General features: G+C 40.6%; 1 protein-coding gene across 1 annotated transcript in view; it reads right to left on the reverse strand.

The window, feature by feature from the left end:
- The window catches only part of LOC140106768 (alpha-2-macroglobulin-like protein 1), a 38,624-nt gene extending 16,948 nt beyond the window's left edge, over positions 1–21,676 (reverse strand). The window contains exons 1-20 of the mRNA XM_072131385.1: positions 21,550–21,676; positions 18,819–19,002; positions 17,817–17,979; positions 17,635–17,687; positions 16,350–16,370; positions 15,395–15,560; positions 14,541–14,625; positions 13,025–13,124; positions 9,226–9,340; positions 8,703–8,812; positions 7,858–8,019; positions 7,198–7,431; positions 6,485–6,548; positions 5,975–6,120; positions 5,122–5,271; positions 4,615–4,749; positions 3,903–3,993; positions 1,579–1,705; positions 304–529; positions 91–217 (exon numbers count right to left, since the gene is read on the reverse strand). Of these exons, the coding sequence (XP_071987486.1) occupies positions 91–217; positions 304–529; positions 1,579–1,705; positions 3,903–3,993; positions 4,615–4,749; positions 5,122–5,271; positions 5,975–6,120; positions 6,485–6,548; positions 7,198–7,431; positions 7,858–8,019; positions 8,703–8,812; positions 9,226–9,340; positions 13,025–13,124; positions 14,541–14,625; positions 15,395–15,560; positions 16,350–16,370; positions 17,635–17,687; positions 17,817–17,979; positions 18,819–19,002; positions 21,550–21,629 (2,539 nt within the window). The 5' untranslated portion in view covers positions 21,630–21,676. The remainder of the gene's footprint in view (positions 1–90; positions 218–303; positions 530–1,578; positions 1,706–3,902; positions 3,994–4,614; positions 4,750–5,121; positions 5,272–5,974; positions 6,121–6,484; positions 6,549–7,197; positions 7,432–7,857; positions 8,020–8,702; positions 8,813–9,225; positions 9,341–13,024; positions 13,125–14,540; positions 14,626–15,394; positions 15,561–16,349; positions 16,371–17,634; positions 17,688–17,816; positions 17,980–18,818; positions 19,003–21,549) is intronic.
- Positions 21,677–23,365: the final 1,689 nt, after the last annotated feature.

Raw genomic sequence — 23,365 nt, forward strand, 5'->3', positions numbered from 1 at the left:
GGAGTTTCCAAGAGTCGACTCTGACAATCTGGACTCAGATGATCACATAATTTCATCTTCATGAAGTCATGTGTGGCTTTGGGCTCTTACCCATGGTTAAGGGTTTGATATTCCAGGTAAAGGTGTAGGTTGGTTCCCTGCAGAGGCAGGCGGTATAGGTGCAATCTACACATGGTTCTACTAGAAAGTCACTGGACTCATACAAGGTGGCCTGGACCTAAAAACACAAGAATCAGAGATGAGATCAGGTTTGGATACACATAGACCAACAACATGTAATATATATGTATATTATATTCCCACCTTGATGCAGCGCCTCATAAAGTTAAGGACAATTGCCTTCAGCACTACAGTCTCCCCTTGTTTAACAGAGTATGGGATGATCATCTCAAGAAAGAAGGGTTTGAAAACTTGGAGAAAAGTTTGGGGTGAAAACCCAAGACCAATGGCCGATGTGCAGAAGGCGTCTGTTTTCCATTGGGTGATGGTGTCTGCAGTTTCGATTGGATAGTCCAATTCCCCACTGGGTCTGTACAGAGAAAATGTATGGAATAAGCACAAATACTTATACCCGACCTGGGAATGTTCACATCAAATTAGCTTTTATGCATTGTGAACCAAACATACCTGGAGAATGCTATATCTACATTGATACAGAAACATATCTTGTTTACTCTCTGATCCAAGTGGTTTTGCTCAAAAAACCATTATATAATTCAGGACCTTGGGAAAGCTGGGTGCAGGCTGCCTGCCTTACATAAACATATTACACAGAGCTTCCTGAACTGTCCAGACAGGACTAATCAAACTGAGCTGGATGACTACTACACAGCAGCTGGGGGATTTCGCAGCGATTGATTACTTCTGCCTGTCAGGAACAACACAGTGAATACAACGTTCTCTGCAGCAGTGCATAATTAGCGTAAGAGGAGAAGTGCCGAGTCAGCAAAAGGAGCGACAGAGCCTCATTATTATAAAGGTATAATTGTTTTTTCACTAAAACCACTCAGTTCAGGGTTTAAAACAAGATATGTTTCTGCATCAGTGTAGCTACAACATTCTCAAGGTATGTTTGGTTTAATGCTCAAAGGCAAATGGTAGATTTCCTTTAAAATATTTCCCATCAGTGGTGTATGTCATCCAGCGGCAGTAGGGATACAGTGGATTCAATTTTGCTAGGATTACAAGTTATGTAGTTTAGTAAAAACTTTCCCACTCTTATTTGGAAGAGCGGTTCTGTAAAATATCCACACATTTATTGTTGGTTCTAGACTCGTTCAGATTAGTATAATTCAATAGAATTGGACAAAGCTGCAATACCTAGCACAGCCACTATATAATATGTGACGCTGTGCTTAGTTTACTGTGCAGAGACCCAGGGCATTAATAAGTGAGCTGTGTCCTCTTCAAACAGCTGATCTGCAGGACTGCCGGATGTCGGACCCCTTTCAATCACCTTCTCTTATGATGAAACCCCCAAAGAATAGCTCTAATTTATATATACAGTATATGCATATTTATTATGTTTTATTTATTACTATGTACCGTACATTTTTATTTATTTATAATATTATTTACCCTATTGGCATCAGGTTCATAAACCAGGTACTGGGGAATTTTTTGCGCACTTCTTCTTGTGGTGGTAATGCTGGCTCTGGTTCTGCTACAAAATGAGCTGCAGAATTCTGAACCAAAAATAAATGATCTGTACAGAAATAAAAGCAGAAATCATTGAACATGTGGGTAGAATCATATGACTTTTATGGTGAAAATGTGTGCACAGCTGCTTACACTTACAGCAATGAAGGAAAACGCTTTCACAGCAGCCAAACGCATTGGTAACATTTCAAAACGCGTGAGTTCTGACGCCACAACACGCCATGTGTGAACGCACTCTCAGTATTTTATTAAGTGGTCCGTGGTGTTAAAGCAACCCTACAACTTTTGCGGTAGATTAACCCTAAACGATGATTATGACTATGAGACAGATTTATTTATTTACACCAATTGGTTGTGGAGGGGTGGTTAGGGGCCGGTGCTGGACAGCGCCTGGCGTAGAATTGTCTGGTGATGATCCAGCAGCACAGTGAAAAACCTCACTGCTACCGCATTATTGCTGGTAGACAGTGCGAGGTGCGGCAAAGTAGGAGCCAAAAGAAAGAACAAGAGCACTGGAGCTCGGAGGGGCTCTGGTAATCTCCCAGAGCCCTTAGGCTTAATTTAACGATTGTTCTCTAAGTAAAATATAGGAGCACAGCTCCCATGAAAGGAAATATACCATTTGATTTTATACATTATGAACCAAACATACATTGAGAAAGCTGTAGCTACACCGTTGCAGATACATATCTTGTTTAATCCCTAATCTGAGTGGTTTTTCTGAAAACAACAGTTATGAAATTCAGGATAATGAGGCTCTGTCGCTCCTTTGCCTGGCTCGGGGCTTCTCCACTTGCACTGCTTCAGAGAATGATGTAATCACTGGGTTGTGCCTGACAGGCAGTAGTAATCAATCGCTGCACCCCAGCTGCTGTATATGAGTCATCCAGCTCAGGTTGGTTAATCCTGTCTGGACAGTTCGGGAAGCTCAGTGTAATGTGTTTATGAACGGCAAGCAGCATGCAACCCAGCTTTTCCAAGGTCCTGAATTGTATAATTGTTTTATCACCAAAACCACTCAAATCAGGAATTAAATAAGATATGATCCTGCATCAGTGTAGCTACAGCATGGTCAAGGTATGTTTGCTTCATAATGCATCAAGTCAAATGGTAGGTTTCCTTTAAAGATATAGTTAAAATCAAGCATCTGGTAGCAACCTAACTGTGTTAAGGGTTAATCCACCACTAAACAGATTTCCTTTAATAATGATCCTTTTGAGCCTTATTTTCATATCGTCAACAAATGTTACCCAATCCTTTTAATATAAAAGTAAAAACTACCATTATTGATCAGAGAATGGATGACACGGAAATAAATCTGAATTTCATGAAAAATTTGATTCTGAACAAATCCAAATTTTTCTGGAGATTCGTAGTAACAAAGTTACTGGTGGGAACTGTGACTGGCCGATCTGGAGACCTTTCCAGCCTGGCCTGGTGCTTCATCACATTTACGCCAAAATGTATACAAAAACCGTGAGGCTCTCAAAAAGTACCCATCATGACTTAACCATGGCGGGGGGGGGGGGGGGGTATACCGGAGGTGAACCAGAGCTGCCCTTAGTGTCAGACTGTAAAGAATTCGTTTTCCTAGGCCAAGTTAGGATGGGGACTACTTTTCGAGAGCCTCCCGATCTTGACAAAAAAGGAGGTCAGTTAGCAGTAATTCGCAGTAGCAGGGGGGAAAGTTCAGCCGTTGAATTGAAAAGGTTGGATTCTGCTCCCTGAATCCGCATGAATAATTAACCTGCTGGACATTAGGAACCAGTAGTGGAAACTTTGTATAAATCCCAACTGTTATGTAAATTTCACACAATTCTGCTGCTACTTACCCTAGAACAGTGATGGCAAACCTTTTAGATGCCGAGTGCCCAAACTACGACAAAGACCCGCTTATTTATCGCAAAGTGCAAATACAGAAATTTGATTTATGATTTATACTCCCTTCTCTGTCACAGCTTTCATTCATACCAGCACCTGAGGACACCAATAAAGCAGAAAATATTCCCAGGTAGAGCTGTCACTTTAAAATAGCTCTGTGCACAGCAAGTCCTGGGCTGTCTGGGACTGCAGGAAGATACCTGGAGTCATCTCTGGTGATGGCCTGAGTGCCCACAGAAAGGGTTCTGAGTGCCACCTCTGGCACCAGTGCCATAGGTTAGCCATCACTGCCCTAGAATAACCCCATGGTCAGCCCAAGTAGAGCTTTATCTTATTAAATACATTAAACAAAGTAATCTTACCTTCCCCACCCAAAGCATCCGTGGCTTTTGCCACATAGCAATTTGGTGGCTTTCGGATAACAAAGTTAGTAACGGTTTTCATCCCACAATCCTGTTAAACATAGAAAGATACTAATTATACAACAGAGTATATAACTTTTATTCTATGTGTAAATAATCCATATATATTTGTACTTTCCACTTTCCATGAATTTAGGGAGTCCCTGTGCCATGAATGCACAAAAAACCATAAGTTGACCACATTTGGTGGACCAAACATGGGAATCCAAAAATCATAGTTATTGACGATGCAATGAGGTCTCGCGGCTATGACGCTTGGACTACGACCTAGTAGAAGTGTTCAGTCCATGAAATGCAACCACCTCACGCGCCATGCTTCAGGGACCAAACACTTTTGTGTGAACAAGTCCTAAATTGAGATGTATTAAACTCGATTGGCTAATTACTTGCATTCTTTTAGCACAGACACTTGGCTAAGGTGATGTTGCAGCCATTTTGTTGTCACATGACTTGGCTGCTTTGTCCAATGGCTGAAGGCTACAGTGTTGTTAACACTTCATGGCCATGAGATCCCATTGAATGCAGCATCATTGCAGAAAGTGGTCCATGGCCATTGATCCCTACTCAATTAATTGTTAGTCAGCCGTGGCAGATAGACAATATACAGTATACCGATCATAACTACAATATGATCTACAGTACTAAGTATTACCTCAAAACCAGTGAAGATATCAGGTCGATCAGAAGAGTCTACAAAAACAGGAGAAGAACCACTTGGACACTGCTGCAATTCCTCAATTTGTATGGGGTAACCAACTGTATCCCATTGGTTCAGGTATTCATTTACCTATTCCAGAAACATAAATATGAGGTCAAATTCTAATCACATGTGTATATTATGTAATATTAGCGCCATCATATTCCACAGCGTTTGCCATATCAGTCCCTGTCCCCATGGGGCTCACAATCTAAACAACCTACCAGTATGTTTTTGGAGTGTAGGAAGAAACTGGAGAACCCAGAGGAAACCCACGCAAAAATGGAGAGAACATACAAAATTTTGCAGATGTTGACCTGAACTTGAATCCAGGACCCCAGCGCTGCAAGGTCGTAGTGCTCACCACTGAGCCACCGTACTGTTTAGATGTAAACAAGAAAGGCTCAAAGCGGAAAACCCAAAAAGCAAAAAAACAACAAAAATGGCATAATAGCTACTTACGACATCCTCTGAACGCTTCTCTTCTGCTTTCAGGAGCTCAACACTCTTATCCACAGATCGGACACTGCACAAGGAGTTGGGATAAGCGCTGATGTGGAGATTCACCATAGATCCAGGAAGACTATCCTCATCCGAAAACTTAAGGGATACCTACACGGAATCAAAAATATCAACTCACAAGAGTGATAAGCGATTGGTAGCGAAGAAGCCCCACTACATGGACTATGTCATGAAATTGGGAACACCACTAAACAGGGTTGTGTCATGTTTCACATCGACCCAAACCAACTCCATGATGATGGTACTTCTGACCTGTACACCACTGACTGCTATAGGACTACCAGACCAGCTTATATACATTTGGAGCCATCAGGGAGTATAGTGGGCTCTCCTTCTTGTGATTGAGGTGGGATGTCCCAAAATCTCAAACTTCAACAATCAAACACTTATGCCTATCCTTTGGGTAGGGAATATGATTCAGAAGTGGTACGAAACTTTATAGGAATGATGAATATAATTTTGATATATGGCCAGTTGCATAACTTGGAAAGACAGGGCCCCATAGCAGGCTGGTGCATGGGGCTCCCCTTCCCATATAGCAAACACATCACAGCAGATATACAGCACATATATATCACAAATATGTATACATATTATGATGTACAATGTTCAGCATAATATGAATATAATGGTGCAGCATAATATGCATACAATGGTGCACATCCTCCATTCTTTAGTGTGAGGTCGAATGCTGGGGCCCCCTGACACTGCGGGCCCCATTGCTGCTGCTATGGCTGCTACCCCAGTAGTTATGCCCCTGTAAATGGCAGATGAACAAGGCCATATCACTTACTTTATTGGGAAAGCAGCTGGTGACTGGGATCTTAACACTGTCAGCAATCAGTTCTCCATTTTCAAGGCCGGCATAAATGATGATGGTAGCCGCTGGTGACATGTCAGAATTAATCATAATCGGAAAGGGAAAGAAGCTCTTTGGTCCTAAATGAAATCAAAAACATTACAGAAGGTCCCATTATTTAAAGGTGAACCATTAGATCCTGGATCCTACCAGCATATACTGCAGATACATGGACATATATAATTCTACCCCTCTTATTATTGTCCCTGTTCATTGGAAATATCCACCAAACATTGGAAGACACATCATTTACTTTTCCAATTTTATTTCTTCCCCTCGTTTTATAATTGAACTGTTTGGTTTAACATCATCCTATATAACCCTGCACAGAGCTACATGATTTTTCTATAATGAGAAATTGTTGTAAGATTTTATAACGACAAGACAACAACCCAAAAGGAACAGAATAGCTCATTGCAGTGCTGGACAGAGTCCTGATAATACCTCCGATTGTAGATGTTGTGTGTCTTATACTTGAACTGAAGACAATTCTTCCAAATGTGATGACCTGTAAGAAAGACACAAATATTCATGTACAAAATTGGTGACCTGCCCACTTGAAGGAAACCTGCCACCACATTTTTGCTAATACAGCTAGTGATAGTTAACAGGGCTCTATGGAAACCTAACTGACACTTTTCTATTAGCTTCAAATTGTTTCCCTTACATCCCCATAAATAAACTTTATGTTATATGACCTGGTATCAGAGGGGGAGTGTTCTACTCAGCCGGCCACTCCCATCTACTCCTCCCCATGTCCCATGCCTCTCTTCATCATTTAGCACTTAATGTCATGTGACCAAGGTGATGTCATCTAAGGTCTTTTAACCCTCCATGGACTTCTACTCCTCCCCATGCCTCTATGGAGGTTTGCTGTGGTTTCATGTGATCAGATACATACATGGGGTAGACGTTACAAATGTAACAGGACCTTAGATGACATCACTCTGGTCACATGACATTAAGAGCCTAATGTTAAAACAGAGCTTTCTTTCTCAATGTTCCACATAGCAGAATGATCAGCTTAGTAGATAGGAATGAATATAACTTCCATTGAATTCAATTAAAAAAAAAAGCTCTCCCTTTTGGTGACTACCTGAAATCCATTAGATTCTCCCTACTGTAGCGTCCAACTAAGATGCCTCATTATCACTTACCATGTAGTGAAATTCTATAGTTTCTTTTGAGAACTCTGAAGGATCCAGGACGTAGTCTGCCCAGAGGTTAACTTTCTCATTACAGGGCAGGAGAAAAGGATCATTTCTGATTTTCACTTGGCTTATCGTATTTGCGTATGAGGGGATCAATGATGCATAGCCATCGTTATACACCGGTTGGACTTCAGAAGGATCTGTAGGGTCGGCCTCTGGTTGTCTGGGTAAGAATCGTGCCTATAAAAGTTAACAAAAGTAATTTTTATCAACAACCGTAGGAAGAACAATGCAAGGTTTTAATACTATTTTATATTTCAAGGGCTCTCAGTCTGGTGCATCTTTGTCATACTAAGTGGATATAGGGTAAATGTTCAGGGTTTCCTCTCCATCAGAGAGTTATGGCATGTCCTAAGTTTCTGCCAATGATATTCCAGATGAGGAGACCTCTTTGCCCCCTGTTCCATACTGGTCTCTGTTCCATCAGTACCACTGAAGGCAGTGGCCAATAATTGAGGGCATTGGTCACATGACATGTTAACCCATCATCAATAGAGGAACATAGACCAGTGTGTGACATGGGAAACATCAGCACATGAAATAGACCACCAAAGGGAAACCTAGTGAACTCTAGAAGAATCAAAAAAATTCTCATGTTTCGATTACCCGAAGATTCATGACTTCGTTAGTAAAGATGGTGGATTCCAATGTAAATCTTGCCATTCCAACATTATCCGTCGTGTAGACTTCTTCCCTTCTTTCCTCATCCACATACAGCTCAATATCCTCATCTGCCAATGGAAGTCCATCTGACCCTGTTAGAGTCATCTATAGGAAGAAGTCACAAATATCTCTTATTTTACCTTGATATAGAACTTAACAATCCTTTCATATCATGATTTTTTTTCCCTTAATAATGTTGAAATTGTAAGAAATTGTGTCTCATCTGACAAAGTTTTGTAAAAAAAACAAAGTTGGGGCATATGTATATTTCCCTAACATTGAGTTATAGGTTTCATGGTAGGACACTACAGTGTCGGACTGGCCCACCGGAGTACCATAGGATCCTCCGGTGGGCCCCTGCTCTAACCCAGAGTTATAACTTGAGGGGGTGCTGAGGGTACAGTCACAACCGGGCCCAAGAGGCTTAGGGGGCCATTAGGCTGCTTTCTCATACTCTGCCACTTGGGGTGGCAGTGCCCTTTGCTTGTTATTTTAAAATGTAATGAATAAAGGAAATTTTTATTTTTTACTTCTTTGGTGCTGAAACAGTTTTTTCCTTTATATATACCGTACATTTCTCTGGCTGCAATCCAGAGAGCATTGGAAGTTCACCAATCAGAACCCAGCTGGCAAGACTAGTCAACCAGCTCTGGGAGTTTTTTCACACATTTTGCCCAAGATACACTATATTCTTTTCCCGAAGCAATGCTTCTCTCAGAGCATATGTGTGTGGTGGACCGGCTATATAAGCGATAGGGCATAACTCCTATGAAATATGTATCACCTACCGAACCTCGATAATCCACTCCTGGCTTGTAGACGCCTCTGGACACTTTAAACTCCACTGTGGCAAGAACATCTGTGATGAAAATGTTTTTTCTAGCTTTTCTTTCAACCCCTGCAACAAAACATTTTCATCATTTCATTATTTGGAAAATGGGCCTAAAGGAAATCTACCATTAAATGCAAGCATGATAAACCAGGCACACTTACTCATAGATCCAGGCGTCATGACTGTGGTAATAGTGTACCAGAAGTGGTCTGGGGGGGGAGGGGGGCTTTTAGAAGAGCTTATCTCTTATCTTATCTGCTCTGGATTCATAGGCTGTTACACTGTGTATCTCCCGCTTCCACCCTGAACCCTTAGCACTCCCGTCTGCCTGCTGTAATCTAACACAGTGGAAAGAAGTACTCCTGTAACAGTGTAACAGCCTTTGAAGCTGCAGCGTGGAGGGCCATGGATAACAAATATAAGTAGACTACCACAGTCACGGTGACTGGATCTATGTGTGAGACCATAGATGTCAGTACCTGTTCCATCTTCTATGAGCGACACCTCCACATGAACATTGTTATCGTAGGTGTCATGCTTATATTTGAAGTAGTCAGTGTCAACATCGGTGGTGTAGCATCCATACACATCGGTCTACAGACAACAGCAGAAAAGTATAGTAAAAGTTTGTTTTTGAATCCTCCTAATTATCCTTGCATCTGTATCTCATATCAATGTCATATCTATCCATCTATTACATATCCGGGGGGCGTAACTTCAGTGGTAGCAGCCATAGCAGCCTCTATGGGGGCCAAAGTGTCAGGGGCCCCGTCATCTGACCTGACACTAAAGAATCAAGGATGTGCACCATTATATACATATCATGCTGCACATTGTACTGGGTAATATGTATATAACATATATGTGATGTATATATGCTTTATATGTGTGTGTATCGGTGATGTGTATATGCTTTAGGTGTGTGTATATGCTGTATATCTGTATATGGCATTTAGAAGTCTGCTATGGGGCCCTGCCTCTCCCAGTTACGCCCCTGCACATATCTATTATCTATCTATCTATCTATCTATCTATCTATCTATCTATCTCATATCTATCTCATATCTATCTATCTATCTATCTAATATCTATCTATCTATCTATCTAATATCTATCTATCTATCTATCTATCTATCTAATATCTATCTATCTCATATCTATCTAATATCTATCTAATATCTATCAATCTCATATCTATCTATCTATCTATCTATCTATCTATCTATCTATCTATCTATATCTATCTATCTCATATCTATCTCATATCTATCTATCTATCTATCTATCTATCTATCTATCTAATATCTATCTATCTATCTATCTATCTCATATCTATCTAATATCTATCTAATATCTATCAATCTCATATCTATCTATCTATCTATCTATCTATCTATCTATCTATCTCATATCTATCTATCTCATATCTATCTAGCTATCCATCTATCTCATATCTATCTATCTATCTATCTATCTCATATCTATCTATCTCATATCTATCTATCTATCTATCTATCTATCTATCTATCTCATATCTATCTATCTCCTATCTATCTATCTATCTATCTATCTATCTCATATCTATCTATCTATCTATCTCCTATCTATATCTATCTATCTCATATCTATCTCATATCTATCTATCTATCTATCTATCTCATATCTATCTAATATCTATCTAATATCTATCAATCTCATATCTATCTATCTATCTATCTATCTCATATCTATCTATCTCATATCTATCTAGCTATCTATCTATCTATCTCATATCTATCTATCTATCTATCTCATATCTATCTATCTCCTATCTATCTATCTATCTATCTATCTATCTATCTATCTATCTATCTGTCTATCTATCTCATATCTATCTATCTCCTATCTATCTATCTATCTATCTATCTATCTCATATCTATCTATCTATCTATCTCCTATCTATCTATCTATCTATCTATCTATCTATCTATCTATCTATCTCCTATCTATCTATCTATCTATCTCCTATCTATCTATCTATCTATCTATCTTCTATCTATCTATCTATCTATCTATCTATCTATCTCATATCTATCTATCTATCTATCTATCTATCTATCTCCTATCTATCTATCTATCTATCTATCTATCTATCTATCTATCTATCTATCTATCTATCTCATATCTATCTATCTCATATCTATCTATCTATCTATCTATCTATCTATCTATCTATCTATCTATCTCATATCTATCTATCTAATATCTATCTCATATCTATCTATTACATATCTATTATTTATCTATTTATCATCCATCTATATCATTCATATCTACCTATTTTCCGACCTATAAGACGACTTTTAAAGACCCAAACTTCTTTTCAAAAAGAAGTGGGGCGCCTTATTGAAGCAAGATTCCATAAAGTGCCCCCTACTGCAAACCCTCTTCCCCGTCCGATCCTGGGTGTTAACCCTCTCATCTCAGCAAGCAAAGCTGCCGACGGAGCGTGGGTGCCACTTCCTTGACTTAGATCATCACTCCCCATGACATCATCAGGGATTGACGATCTGTCACCACGACAGCCTTAGGTCTTTATAAGACCTGAGACTGTGGGGGGTATTTATCCCCCCTTTACGCTCCTTCACGCCCCACTGGCGTAAAGGTGGCGGAGAGGGCTAAATAATTGCAAGTGCTGGCAATAAGCTAGCATTTGCGATTATTTCAATGCTTCTACGCCACTGACGTGTCACAGAGGCCCTGATAAATATGCCCCGTGTGTTTTTTTCTCATTTTTAATCTGTAATAAATAATCAGTATAATCCCCACCAGGGGCGTTGCTAGGGTTGTAAAAGATCCGGGGCACGGGCCCCAATACATATGTAGCACTCTTTTAGTAATGCCCCCTCCTGTACATAACCCCCTCACATAACAACTTTACTGACAGTGTATACAGCTACAGAAACACCAGAGAAATCCCTACTTTTTCCCTCCAGTGCCTGTAGGTGACGTCTCCTCCATCTTCTCCATTAGGCATCACCACATCTTATGTTCCCCATTGTCCCTACATCTTTGTTCCCTGGCAGTGTTTTATCCTGCTGCTGCCCCCAACAATCCCCCCAAATACTGAAAGGCTGCGCTCACACTTTGTCTTGCATTTAAACAAAACCAGGTGCGTGTTACCCATCACGCCCCAACAGTAAGTAATGTGCCCACACAGCCCCCCAGTAAGTAATGTGCCTCACACAGTCCCCCAGTAATGTGCCCACACAGCCCCCCAGTAATGTGCCCACACAGCCCCCCAGTAAGTAATGTCCTCATACAGCCCCCCAGTAAGTAATGTGCCTCACACAGCCCCCCAGTAAGTAATGTGCCTCACACAGTCCCCCAGTAAGTAATGTGCCTCACACAGTCCCCCAGTAATGTGCCCACACAGCCCCCCAGTAATGTCCCCACACAGCCCCCCAGTAATGTCCCCCACACAGTCCCCCAGTAAGTAATGTGCCTCACACAGCCCCCCAGTAAGTAATGTGCCTCACACAGCCCCCCACTAAGTAATGTGCCTCACACAGCCCCCCACTAAGTAATGTGCCTCACACAGCCCCCCAGTAAGTAATGTGCCTCACACAGCCCCCCAGTAAGTAATGTGCCTCACACAGTCCCCCAGTAAGTAATGTGCCTCACACAGCCCCCCAGTAATGTGCCCACACAGCCCCCCAGTAATGTCCCCACACAGCCCCCCAGTAATGTCCCCCACACAGTCCCCCAGTAAGTAATGTGCCTCACACAGCCCCCCAGTAAGTAATGTGCCTCACACAGCCCCCCACTAAGTAATGTGCCTCACACAGCCCCCCAGTAAGTAATGTGCCCCACACAGCCCCCCCACTAAGTAATGTGCCTCACACAGCCCCCCAGTAAGTAATGTGCCCCACACAGCCCCCCCACTAAGTAATGTGCCTCACACAGCCCCCCAGTAAGTAATGTGCCCACACAGCCCCCCAGTAAGTAATGTGCCTCACACACAGCTCCCCAGTAAGTAATGTGCCTCACACAGCCCCCCAGTAAGTAATGTGCCTCACACAGCCCTGGGGCACAGGCCAAAAGATCCGGGGCACGAGCCCCAGATCTTTTGACCTAGCGACGCCCCTGATCCCCACATACCGTAGTATGGCAGTATGATCAGGATGAGTAGGATCCATCAGACAACCTAGGGTATCCTAGGGGGTTTGAAAATGTATTTTTGTTTTTTTGGAAAATATGGTATCTCTCCATGAACATTTCAATAACTTAACCCTTACCTTTCCATCAATTGCCTTACAGATGTGATCTGAGCTGAATATGGCATAGCGACATATTTTTCCAATGAGTTGACCTCTCACAGGCTTCCCATATGTATATCTACAAAGAGAACAAGAGTTTTCCATGATATACATGTTATACTATCGAATTGTTTTACTAATGTTTTGAAGAAAACATCCAATCCTTAACCCCTTAACGACCTGGCCCTTTTTAGTTTTTTCACTTCCATTTTTCACTCCCCACCTTCCAAAATCTATAACTTTTTTATTTTTTCCACTTAAAGAGCAATGTGACGGCTTGTTTTCTGCGTAACAAATTGCACTTCATAGTGATGGTATTTATTCTTTCATGCCGTGTACTGGGAAGCAGGAAAAACATTCCAAATGTAGTGAAAATGGTGAAAAAATGCTTTTGCAACATTTTCTTGTGGATTTTACGGCTTTCACTGTGCGCCTCAAGTGACAGGTCTACTTTATTCTTTGGGTTGGTGCAATCACGGGGATACCACATTTGTAAAGTTTTTATAATGTTTTTATACATTTACAAAAATTAAAACCTCCTGTAGAAAATGTTTTAGGGGGATTTTGCCATCTTCTGGCGCTAATAACTTTTTCATACTTGTGTGTACGGAGCTTTGGGTCTTTTGATTTTTGCGACTTTTGATGATGTTTTCAATGCTGCCATTTTTAGGACCTTTCAATCACTTTTTATAGAATTTTTTATATTTTTTAAAATGGCAAAAAAGTGCCATTTTCTACTTTGGGCGCTATTTTCCGTTACTGGGTTAAACACAGTGAAAAAATGTTATTATATTTTGATAGATCGGCATTTTTGGACGTGGTGATACCTAATGTGTATAAGTTTTTTTCGGATTTATTTATATTTATATCAGTTCTAGGGAAAAGGGGGTGATTTGAATTTTTAGGGTTATAATTTTTTTTAACTTTTTTAATTCTTATTTTTACTATTTTTCAGAGTCCCTAGGCTACATTAACCCTAGGTTGTCTGATCAATCCTTTCATATACTGACATACTACAGTATGGCAGCATATGGAGATTTTCCATATCGCGGGTGTTACCAATCGCGGGTGTTACCGGTAAGTCTTTGCTGCAATATGCCGGCTATGGAGAGGGTTCAGCCGGTGGAGCCTCTCCATGCACCGGGACCTTTTAATGGGTCATCTACCACCAGGATGAAAGGTTGTAAACCAAGCACATTGACATACTGGTGTGTGCGCCCTATGTCAGGTTCTGCTCTTCTTGTAGCATCTTATGCCCTTTTTTAAAAAAATATTTTGATATCAATGGAGCCTGGAGCCCCTCAGGTTCACTTACAACTTTTTTAACCTTTTTTTCTGTAAAACCAGGTCCTATAAAGATAAAACAAGAGCTGAACCTGCCAGAGGGCACACACACCAGTATGTCAGTGTGCTTGGTTTACAATCCATCATCCTGGTGGTAGTAGTCCTTTAAAGTCAGGAGACTATGCTGTTAACATTCATGGACTGTACTTACTTGCAGCAGATGCTGATAGGAAAGGTGGTCTGGTGAATGGTTGTTTCAGCCGGTGCCTCTATTTCGACTTCAAACTTTGGTAAAACTAAACAAAAAAAATATTTATGTTTTATCTCTAGAATATGCACCAAAATTTGTTAACATTAGAAGATCAAGACAGATTCAACAGATCTTGAAGAATGAGTGAAGACTTTAGGATAAAAGCCTAATAGGCAGAGAAAGAATCACTATGCTCTGATAAAATATATTACAAAGCTTCTTATATCGCTGCATTCTCATGATTTATGCCAAGTATGTTAAAGGAAATCCATCATTTTATGCATTGTGAACCAAACATACCTTGAGAATGCGGTAGCTGCACTGATGCAGAAACGTATCTTGTTTAATCCCTGAACTGAGTGGTTTTGCTGAAAAAACAATATGATAATGAGGCTCCTGTGGCTGCCACGCTCTCCTCACCCTAATTATGCAGTGCTTCAGCCTTGTCCTGCCCAACATAAGCTGAAAATATGTCATCACTGTGTTTTTCTTGACAGGCAGAAATAATCAATCGCTGCACCATCCCCCAGCTGCTGTGTATGAGTCATCCAACACAGGTTGCTTAGTCATGTCTGGACAGTTCAGGCAGCGGCTGTGTATCTGGAAGTAATTTGTTTATGTACAGCAGCCAGGGCACCCAGCTTTTTATAATAGTTTTGTGATTTAAACCACTTAGTTCAGGGATTAAACAAGATATGTTTCTGCATCAGCATTCTCAAGGTATGTTTGGTTCACAATGCACAAAACAAATGGTAGATTGTCTTTAAAAAGTTAAATTGAAATTGAAAAGCAAACTCAAGTGACGTTGCACTCACCAAACTTGTCCACAGCGATGGTCGTATCGGCGACAAGATTGTTTTTAGTAACTGTGATTTTAAGATCACCCACACGGATGTTAGGGGAGATATTGAAGGACAAATCTAATATGCCACTTTTGGGTTCAGGGTTCTGCCACTGTTTTAGAATATTGCCCTGGTCGTCCTAAAAACAGGCAGAAAATTATGTATCAGGAACCTCCTTCTTCTATCATTACTACATTGTTACACAAATATTACAAAAGGTTTATTCCAATGAAGACAACATTCTTCAATGTCCTCAGGATAACAAAATAACACATTCTCTAATTCACTGTTATTAACAAAAATACAGCATTTCACAGATATAATTCCAACCCGTCTCTATCAGTCCTGGAGTACACAATTTCAGTTGCCCTTAGACACGACCCTGTAACTTCTGACTTTAGGGTCAGGTAGACATATTGTTCTCCTATCTGATGCTGCACTGAGCTGCTCTCTGCCTTTAGCCTCCACCTTTGAATTCCAGGACGAGCTCACTCAGACGCACACACTGATTTCCTGCCGACACGTGAGGAGAGTAAAGCTACAAGTTACAGACAGATAAGATTTGTATCCAGGGTAGAGTGAGGGAGATATATAGTAGAGTTGATGTATGTATGTATGTATGTAATGGATGTGATAGCAGAGCTGAGATGTAAAGAAGCTAAATGTAAGTGTATATTAACCTGTACTCTGATGATGTAAGCACATTGTCAGCACACGGCATCTTATAGCACTTAGGAATCATGAAGTGTCTGCTCACACTACACTTTAAAGGTAGTAAACTTAAAGAAAATCGAAAGACTTGATATTGTGTAATAAATGCAATGAAATCTCTCTGTTTTATGTAGAATTTCTGGAGATAATTGTTTGTTTCTGAGAAATGTAGAAAATTTGGATTCTAGATTATCTGTATTACTATATAATAACCTACCTGGATGGTAACTTCTGTAAACTGTAAAAAAAAAAGTCACAATTTTAACAAGAAATTTATTACAGTTTACAAGAAATTTATTACAGTTTACAAGGAATTTATTGGCTTTTGTTTTACAGATGGAAATCCAGTTTGTTATAGAAATCAATTTCTTATTAGAAAAGAATTCAACCCAATATTATAAGTTAGCAAAAGCCTCGAAAAACTGTAATTCATACCCCAAGGCTCCAAGGGGAGTCCACAAATAAAAACAGTATTTTCAACAGGGTTTTTTTCATAATAATAAATGTTTTACTGACTTGAAGGATCTCCGATGATCACCAATGAAAGACCCCTCCCCCCGCCCCTGTATTCCCTTAGTGTCCCATTTCCTGTGACATCTTATCCTCTGAACCAGTGGCGTAACTTGAAGTTGACGGGCCCCAGTGCAAAGTCTGTGCCAGGCCCCTGACTATAATCTATACTTTATAGTACTAGTAGCCTCATATGGGAAAGTGAAATCTTATGGGCCCCCTAAGCCTCTTGGGACCAGTTGCGGCCGCATCCTCTGCACCCACTCAAGTTACGCCCCTGCTCTGAACCATTAGAACGCTCCATTGATTGCTATGTCACTTTTGATATGGTTTACAGATGTATGGCAGCACTGAGCAGCTAAGCGGGACTTGAGGTCACCCACTCTGCTGATCATGGAGGGCGCTAGCAGTAAGCCCCCCCTACTGCAAGATGGGGGCAGCGTCAGGGGCACAATCTCCTGCTATAAAGCAGGACCTGACACCTAAAAATGGATGCCAGCATGTGTGTGAGACACTGCTTACTAAAAAAAAAAACTTGATAGCTACTTCTAGATGGGGCAGAGGTGGCGCTGTTCTATAGCTCGCCTCAGGCATCAGAGAGATGCCCCTGTGATCAGACATTTATCACTATACTGTGAATGTGGATTACTGTCAGTAATGAAAAAAAAAACTATACCTCCTCTACCAAGCAGAATAATCTGCTGTAGAAAAAATCAATGTTGTTTCTTAACAAACATTTAATGTTCCACTTCATTATGCGCTTTCCAACATATTCCCAGTTTAATCCATATGCTAATAAGACTGACACTTGCCCGGGTATGCCCAGACCTGTCGCCGGCCCTGGGTCACCTCCATGTATCAAAATAGTCTTATATAAAAATCTCATACTGTTTAGTGTATGCAGCTTGTATGCAAACCCTTATGTCTCCATAGTTACAGACTACAGAAGTCTAGATTCTGCTATTTAATTACTGAATTCCAGTTTCGCTTACCTTTTCATTATTGGCAATGAGGTGTTCATTAAAATCCACTGCTCTTATAAATACTGTATGCGAGAAAAAGTTGTAAAAGTGTTATAGAGACTTAAAGGAACGCTAGAGATTAGAAAAAACAAAGCTTGAGCAGGGGCGCATTGATTCTTAAGATTTTACATTTTTTAAGGAAGCAATCTTACCTTTGTCTCCCGGTTGGTAAATAGCTCTGTCTGTTTGGACAAATATCTCAGTTCTTATGGGTCTGATTATGACATCCTTACTCATTGACTGCTTTTGGACATCACTTGTTATGTCGACTGTAACAGTGGCTACCTCCTCTTCACCGTTCATGGGTGGTGGAATCTGAGAAGAAAAATTGGCTTCAATTTTGAACATGAAAACTTAAGGAAACTGATAATCTTTGATGGTTAAAACGGAAATGAATGCATTTTCATAAAGATTTAAACATATCTACCAATGGATTAAACATTTTTAGACCAAGAAAATTTTAGTTTGTTAGGTTGTTCCTTATAGGGAACCTATCACCACATTTTTCACAAATACAGGTAGTGACAGGTTCCCATAAAGCCCTATTAACTAACTGAGATTCAACTTTATAGTTTTACCTGATATCTAAGCATGGCTACAGTGAGTCAAGGTGGGCGTGGCTACCTCGGGCTGAATCCAGCAGCTCCTCCCCATCCTATATCTGCATACAGCTGTAATGTCATGTGACCAGGGTGACATTGTTGCAGGTCCTACAGCTTTTGTAGCATTAGAAAAACTGTACACCAAGCATATTTCTCATGAAATCACAGCATATTGTACCACATGAAATCACAGCAGCCTGCATGGAGAGGAGTAGAAGTCCATGCAGGCTGCTGTGATTGTTTTATGTAATCAGATATGTCCATGAGGTACAGTTTGCTAATGTTAAATAGCTTAAGGAACTTTGATAATGTCACCATGGTCACATGACATTAGGCCACGCCCCCTTGACTCGCTTCAAAGATGCATAGATAACAGGCAAAATATAACTATGATTTTTTTGGGGATCTGAGGTAAACTATTTTTAGCTAAAAGCAAGGGGTCAGATAGTTACCAGGGCTCTTTAGGAACCTGTCACTACCTGTAATGCAGCAGTCCTGCATTGTCCCACCAGAATACAAAACAAAATCCATCCCCCTAACATAATACATTACCTCAAAGGTGTTACAATACAACTGCCCGTCTCCATCGCCGATTTCAGTGTTGAAAGAAGAGGTTCCTGACTTGGCCGTCAAGGAAGTGACAATCTTAGTATTAGAATCAGGCAGCATGACATAGACACATACAGTCTGGTTGGAGGGGTAGGGCATAACTGCCGGTGTAGTCAACAAATATTTCCTGGTAGAAAATGAAAATGAACAATGAGAAGCAATAGAATCTATCAGATAACTTATTCTAGGGGACCAACCTCCATTAGTCTTAGCAAAAATATCCTAGGAAACTTTTAGTTAGAACTTTAGGGACCACTAGTGGGTGAAAGTCTGGCCCCACAGGAGGAACTTCTGGTACTATGATGGCCAACTAAGACACTGATTGTACCCCAAACCCTTGATAATAATTCACTTTCTTCATACTAATGGTTTGCTTTTGCATCTTACACACAAATTATTCATTAATAACTAAAGGAAATGGTTAAGTAATGGAATTATATAATAATAACATTGGGGTTTATTTATCATTAGCCGGCTCCGAGGGAAAATTCTAAGTCGATTTTTGGAGCTTCGGCGCTCATCCAATTCATTAATCTCTTTAATAAATGTTCTCATGGTCTACTTTCTGTCTGGGATTTTTTTTTTAAAGAGTCCCAAAAAAGTCTCAAAATGCATAAAAAGTCCCAGCACATAAACAAGCCGTTTTGTGTCCCTGCACAACATGCTGTAAGTTGATCTTACAATAAAAATATGTTTGCACGTATCTGGCGAGTGCCGGGATCTCTTCTATAATTTACATAAACAAGCAGGGGACTGGAGTGACTATGCAACTTTTTAGGAGACTTTTTGCAAAAGTCCCAAGTCATGAATCTGATTTTGCACGCTGTTGTGCTACCAGTAGTTTTTATGCCAGATTAAGGTGGAAATAGCCCTGTGAGACTTTTTAGCAGTAAAAAGTCCCAAGAAAGCTCAATGCAACGTTTTTGAGACTTTTTTTTATGCCAAAAAGCCCAGGAAAAGCAATAATAACCCCCAATATTACTAATTCACTAAGTTTGCAGTTGTTTTTACCTCTATACATCTATGCTTACAGACCCCATGGATGCTAACTGAAGCTCCTACTCAGTGAGGTCATGGAGTAAGAAGGAAATGATTGATCAAAGGCAATCCCCTATCACCTATCTCATGGGATAACCCTATTCAATACATTTAAATAAAATATAAACTAAAAAGTTATGTAAATAGATAACAGTTTTCTATGTACAGGCAGTCCCTGGGTTACATACAAGATAGGTTTTTTAGGTTTGTACTTAAGTTGGATTTGTATGTTACTCTCAACAGTCATATTTTTAACTCTCAACACTTTTTGGTCCCAGTGATAATTGGATTTTCTAAATTTTGTGCTTTCATGGGAACAAACATTGTAACTCCTTTATTTATATAGCGCACACAGATTACGCAATGTTTGCCAAATTAGTCCCTGTCACCATGGGGCTTACAATCTAATCACCCTACTAATATGTTTTTTGAGTGTGGGAGGAAACTAAGGGACCTGGAGGAAAGTCATGCAAACATGGAGAGAACAAACAAACTCTTTGCAGATGTTGACCTGGATGGGACTTGAACCCAGGACACCAGTGCTGCAAGGCTGTAGTGCTAACCACTGAGCCACCTTGCTGCCCATATTATCAGTAAAACCTCATTACAGACGCCTTACAGCTGATCTTTGCAGTCTAGGACTAAAGTAAAGCATCCAGAGAGCTTCACCTGGGGTCACAGTGGGTATAGAGGTCTGTCTGTAACTAAGGGTCGCCTGTAAGTCAGATGTCACCAGGGACCTCATTTTCACTAGAGACAGACTGTAAAAGCCCATGACACCTGCAGTGTAAATCTGCCTCTCTGCCTTTTCTAAGCATTTGCATTACAATATAATTGTGTGTTATAACTTACCTTGCTCCCTGACAAAATCCTGGGGTAGTCACAGGGGTTGGGCTTTGGTTTGGATGCATTTCAAAAAAACAACATGTGACTTGTCTGAGCTGTAGGCTGCATCCATCTTTGTTCTCCTGTACAGCTTGTCCCTCCCCAACTGATGGAGCACATGTGACAGGAGCACAAAGGTGGGGGCTAAGCTCTGAGGAGTGAGTAACACAGACAAGGCTAATGTTTTTTGAAATACATCCAAACCAAAGCCCAACCCCTGTGACTACCCCAAGATTTTGTCAGGATGCAAGGTAAGTTATAACAAACAATTATATTGTAATGCAAATGCTTAGAAAAGGCAGAAAGGCAGATGAGCACTGCAGGCGTAATAAGCTTCTGCAACCCTTCTTTAGTGAAAATGAGGTCCCTGGTGACAGGTTCCCTTTAAGTCAGAGACCGTCAGCAATGATGTAAGCTATAACAATATAATGTAAAATCATACAATCTTAGGGCATCTAATAACATAAAATAGTATAGTCAGTTCTTAGAAATAATATCATACAGCATATACTACAATAACATAAAATAGTACAGTCAGTTCTTAGAGATAATACCATACAGCATACACTACAATTACATAAAATAGTATAGTAGGTTCTTAGAAATAATATCATACAGCATACACTACAATTACATAAAATAGTATAGTCAGTTCTTAGAGATAATACCATACAGCATACACTACAATAAAGGATTATTATACAAATCTCACACCCCATCACCTAATGGTAGAAATAAATGAATGTCTTACATCTTACTATCCTGTCCCGATGCCAGGCCAAGAGCCAGGACAATCAGCATTAGTCTTCTCATGACGATGGAGTCCTCCATTCACCTGTGTAGTGCTATAGATGGGAGTGTTGAGAGTGAGTTGTCTCTCTTACTCCTATCTACTTAGTGTCTGCTCTCCCTGATTTTTATACTTTTTTAAGAGGAAATGAAACCTAATTGTGAACATACTTCCTTCTTTCCCTTAGCCATTCCAAAATCCACTGCGGATACTGTTCCATGGCAGCCAGCACAGTAACACATTGTCCACGTGAACTGGAGTCAATAGCTCCACAGTATTAACAATGGTGGAGCAGAATCAATATCTGGCTCCTGATCCCTTATAGATACAAAGATAATAACTAAAAGCTTCCTTATTTTGCGGTAATGGAATTATTCACTTTAGACAATCCCTTTTTATTAGGTTGGTACCTTGACAAAAACGTGATCGCAGATCTACTTGGACTCACTGCAGTCATTTTGAACCAGATGCCCCTCTATAGGAGAAATGAATGGACTTGTACCCCAAATTCTTGCATCAACTGCTGTGACCTTTAGATATGAGAGTGCAAATCCTTCCATTTGAATGGAATGATAGGTCGGGTGCAGATTAAAGTATCTCTGGTCCCAATTGGAAGGAATGGCAGCACTTATGTCCAAGCACTACTCCATGCAAATGGTTATTAAAGGACACCTGTCATCAGGTCTGTGTCACTTGTCCTGTCACCTCTACCTGTTGGAGCAGCTCACAAGGATCCCATCCCAGCCTTTATCTAGTTATTTCATACATTATTCATTGTAAAATCATCTATTCTTTATTATGTAAATGAGGCTGGTCACATGGTCAGAGGCAGTGATGTCACCCCTGTTACCCCTCCCCTCTCCCCCCCCTGCTCATGTCTGTGTGTAATGTATAGTACAGCATTGCTAGTGTGTGCTGTATCTGCTGACATGCTGCATCCTCCTAATATACAGGTGAGAGACACAGACATCAGCTACACATGAATCTGACATGTTCTGCTGTAACATGGCTGCCTGGAGCTGCTGTATCTCTCCTATACATACACACACACACATGCACACACAGGCTGCAGGGGGCGTGGCCACCAGCACCAGGAAGCACATCATTATACAGCCTCACATCATTATACAGGCTGTCAGTCAAGCACTGGGGGTGTGGCTGTGCCTCCCACTCATGAATAGATTGGACAGCTTGAATATGCTAATGCTTCATCAGACATTTCACAGGTCATTTGCATACAGCTTTAGGACCTCATTGCTTAGGTTTACAGGCATGTAGAGGGACAATGAAGGGATAGAGGCAATGCTCTCTAATGGCAGTTTGTGACAATATATTTAGTTTAGGGGGGTTATTTTGCCTGACGGGTTCTCTTTAAGGTGTCAATGGAGGCATTTATCATGCCTAGTATGTCAGTTTAGTCATTACAAAGATTAGGGAAGGCTGACTTGGACAATTATTATGGTAGCTAGAGATGGCTGACTTGGACACCCATTATATGGACTATGGCTACTGAGACAGGAAAGGCTTAGTAAGGTCAGTACATGAAGAAGTCTGTCTGAGACGATAATTAGGAAAGGATGTCTTCGACATTCACCGCAGAATATAAGAAAGGCTGTTTTGGACAATTATTACAGAGTGTGTGGAACGTAAGTTGAATGTGAGACTAGACCGTCAAGACAAAGACTCAGGAAAGCGGCCTTGGACAGTCACTACAGAAACTGGAAAAGATGTGGGACAGACTTGTGCAACACCCTCGCCGATGCAATGGCGAGGTAGT

This window comes from Engystomops pustulosus, chromosome 11 (assembly GCF_040894005.1).
Source record: "Engystomops pustulosus chromosome 11, aEngPut4.maternal, whole genome shotgun sequence".
NCBI lineage: Eukaryota > Metazoa > Chordata > Amphibia > Anura > Leptodactylidae > Engystomops > Engystomops pustulosus.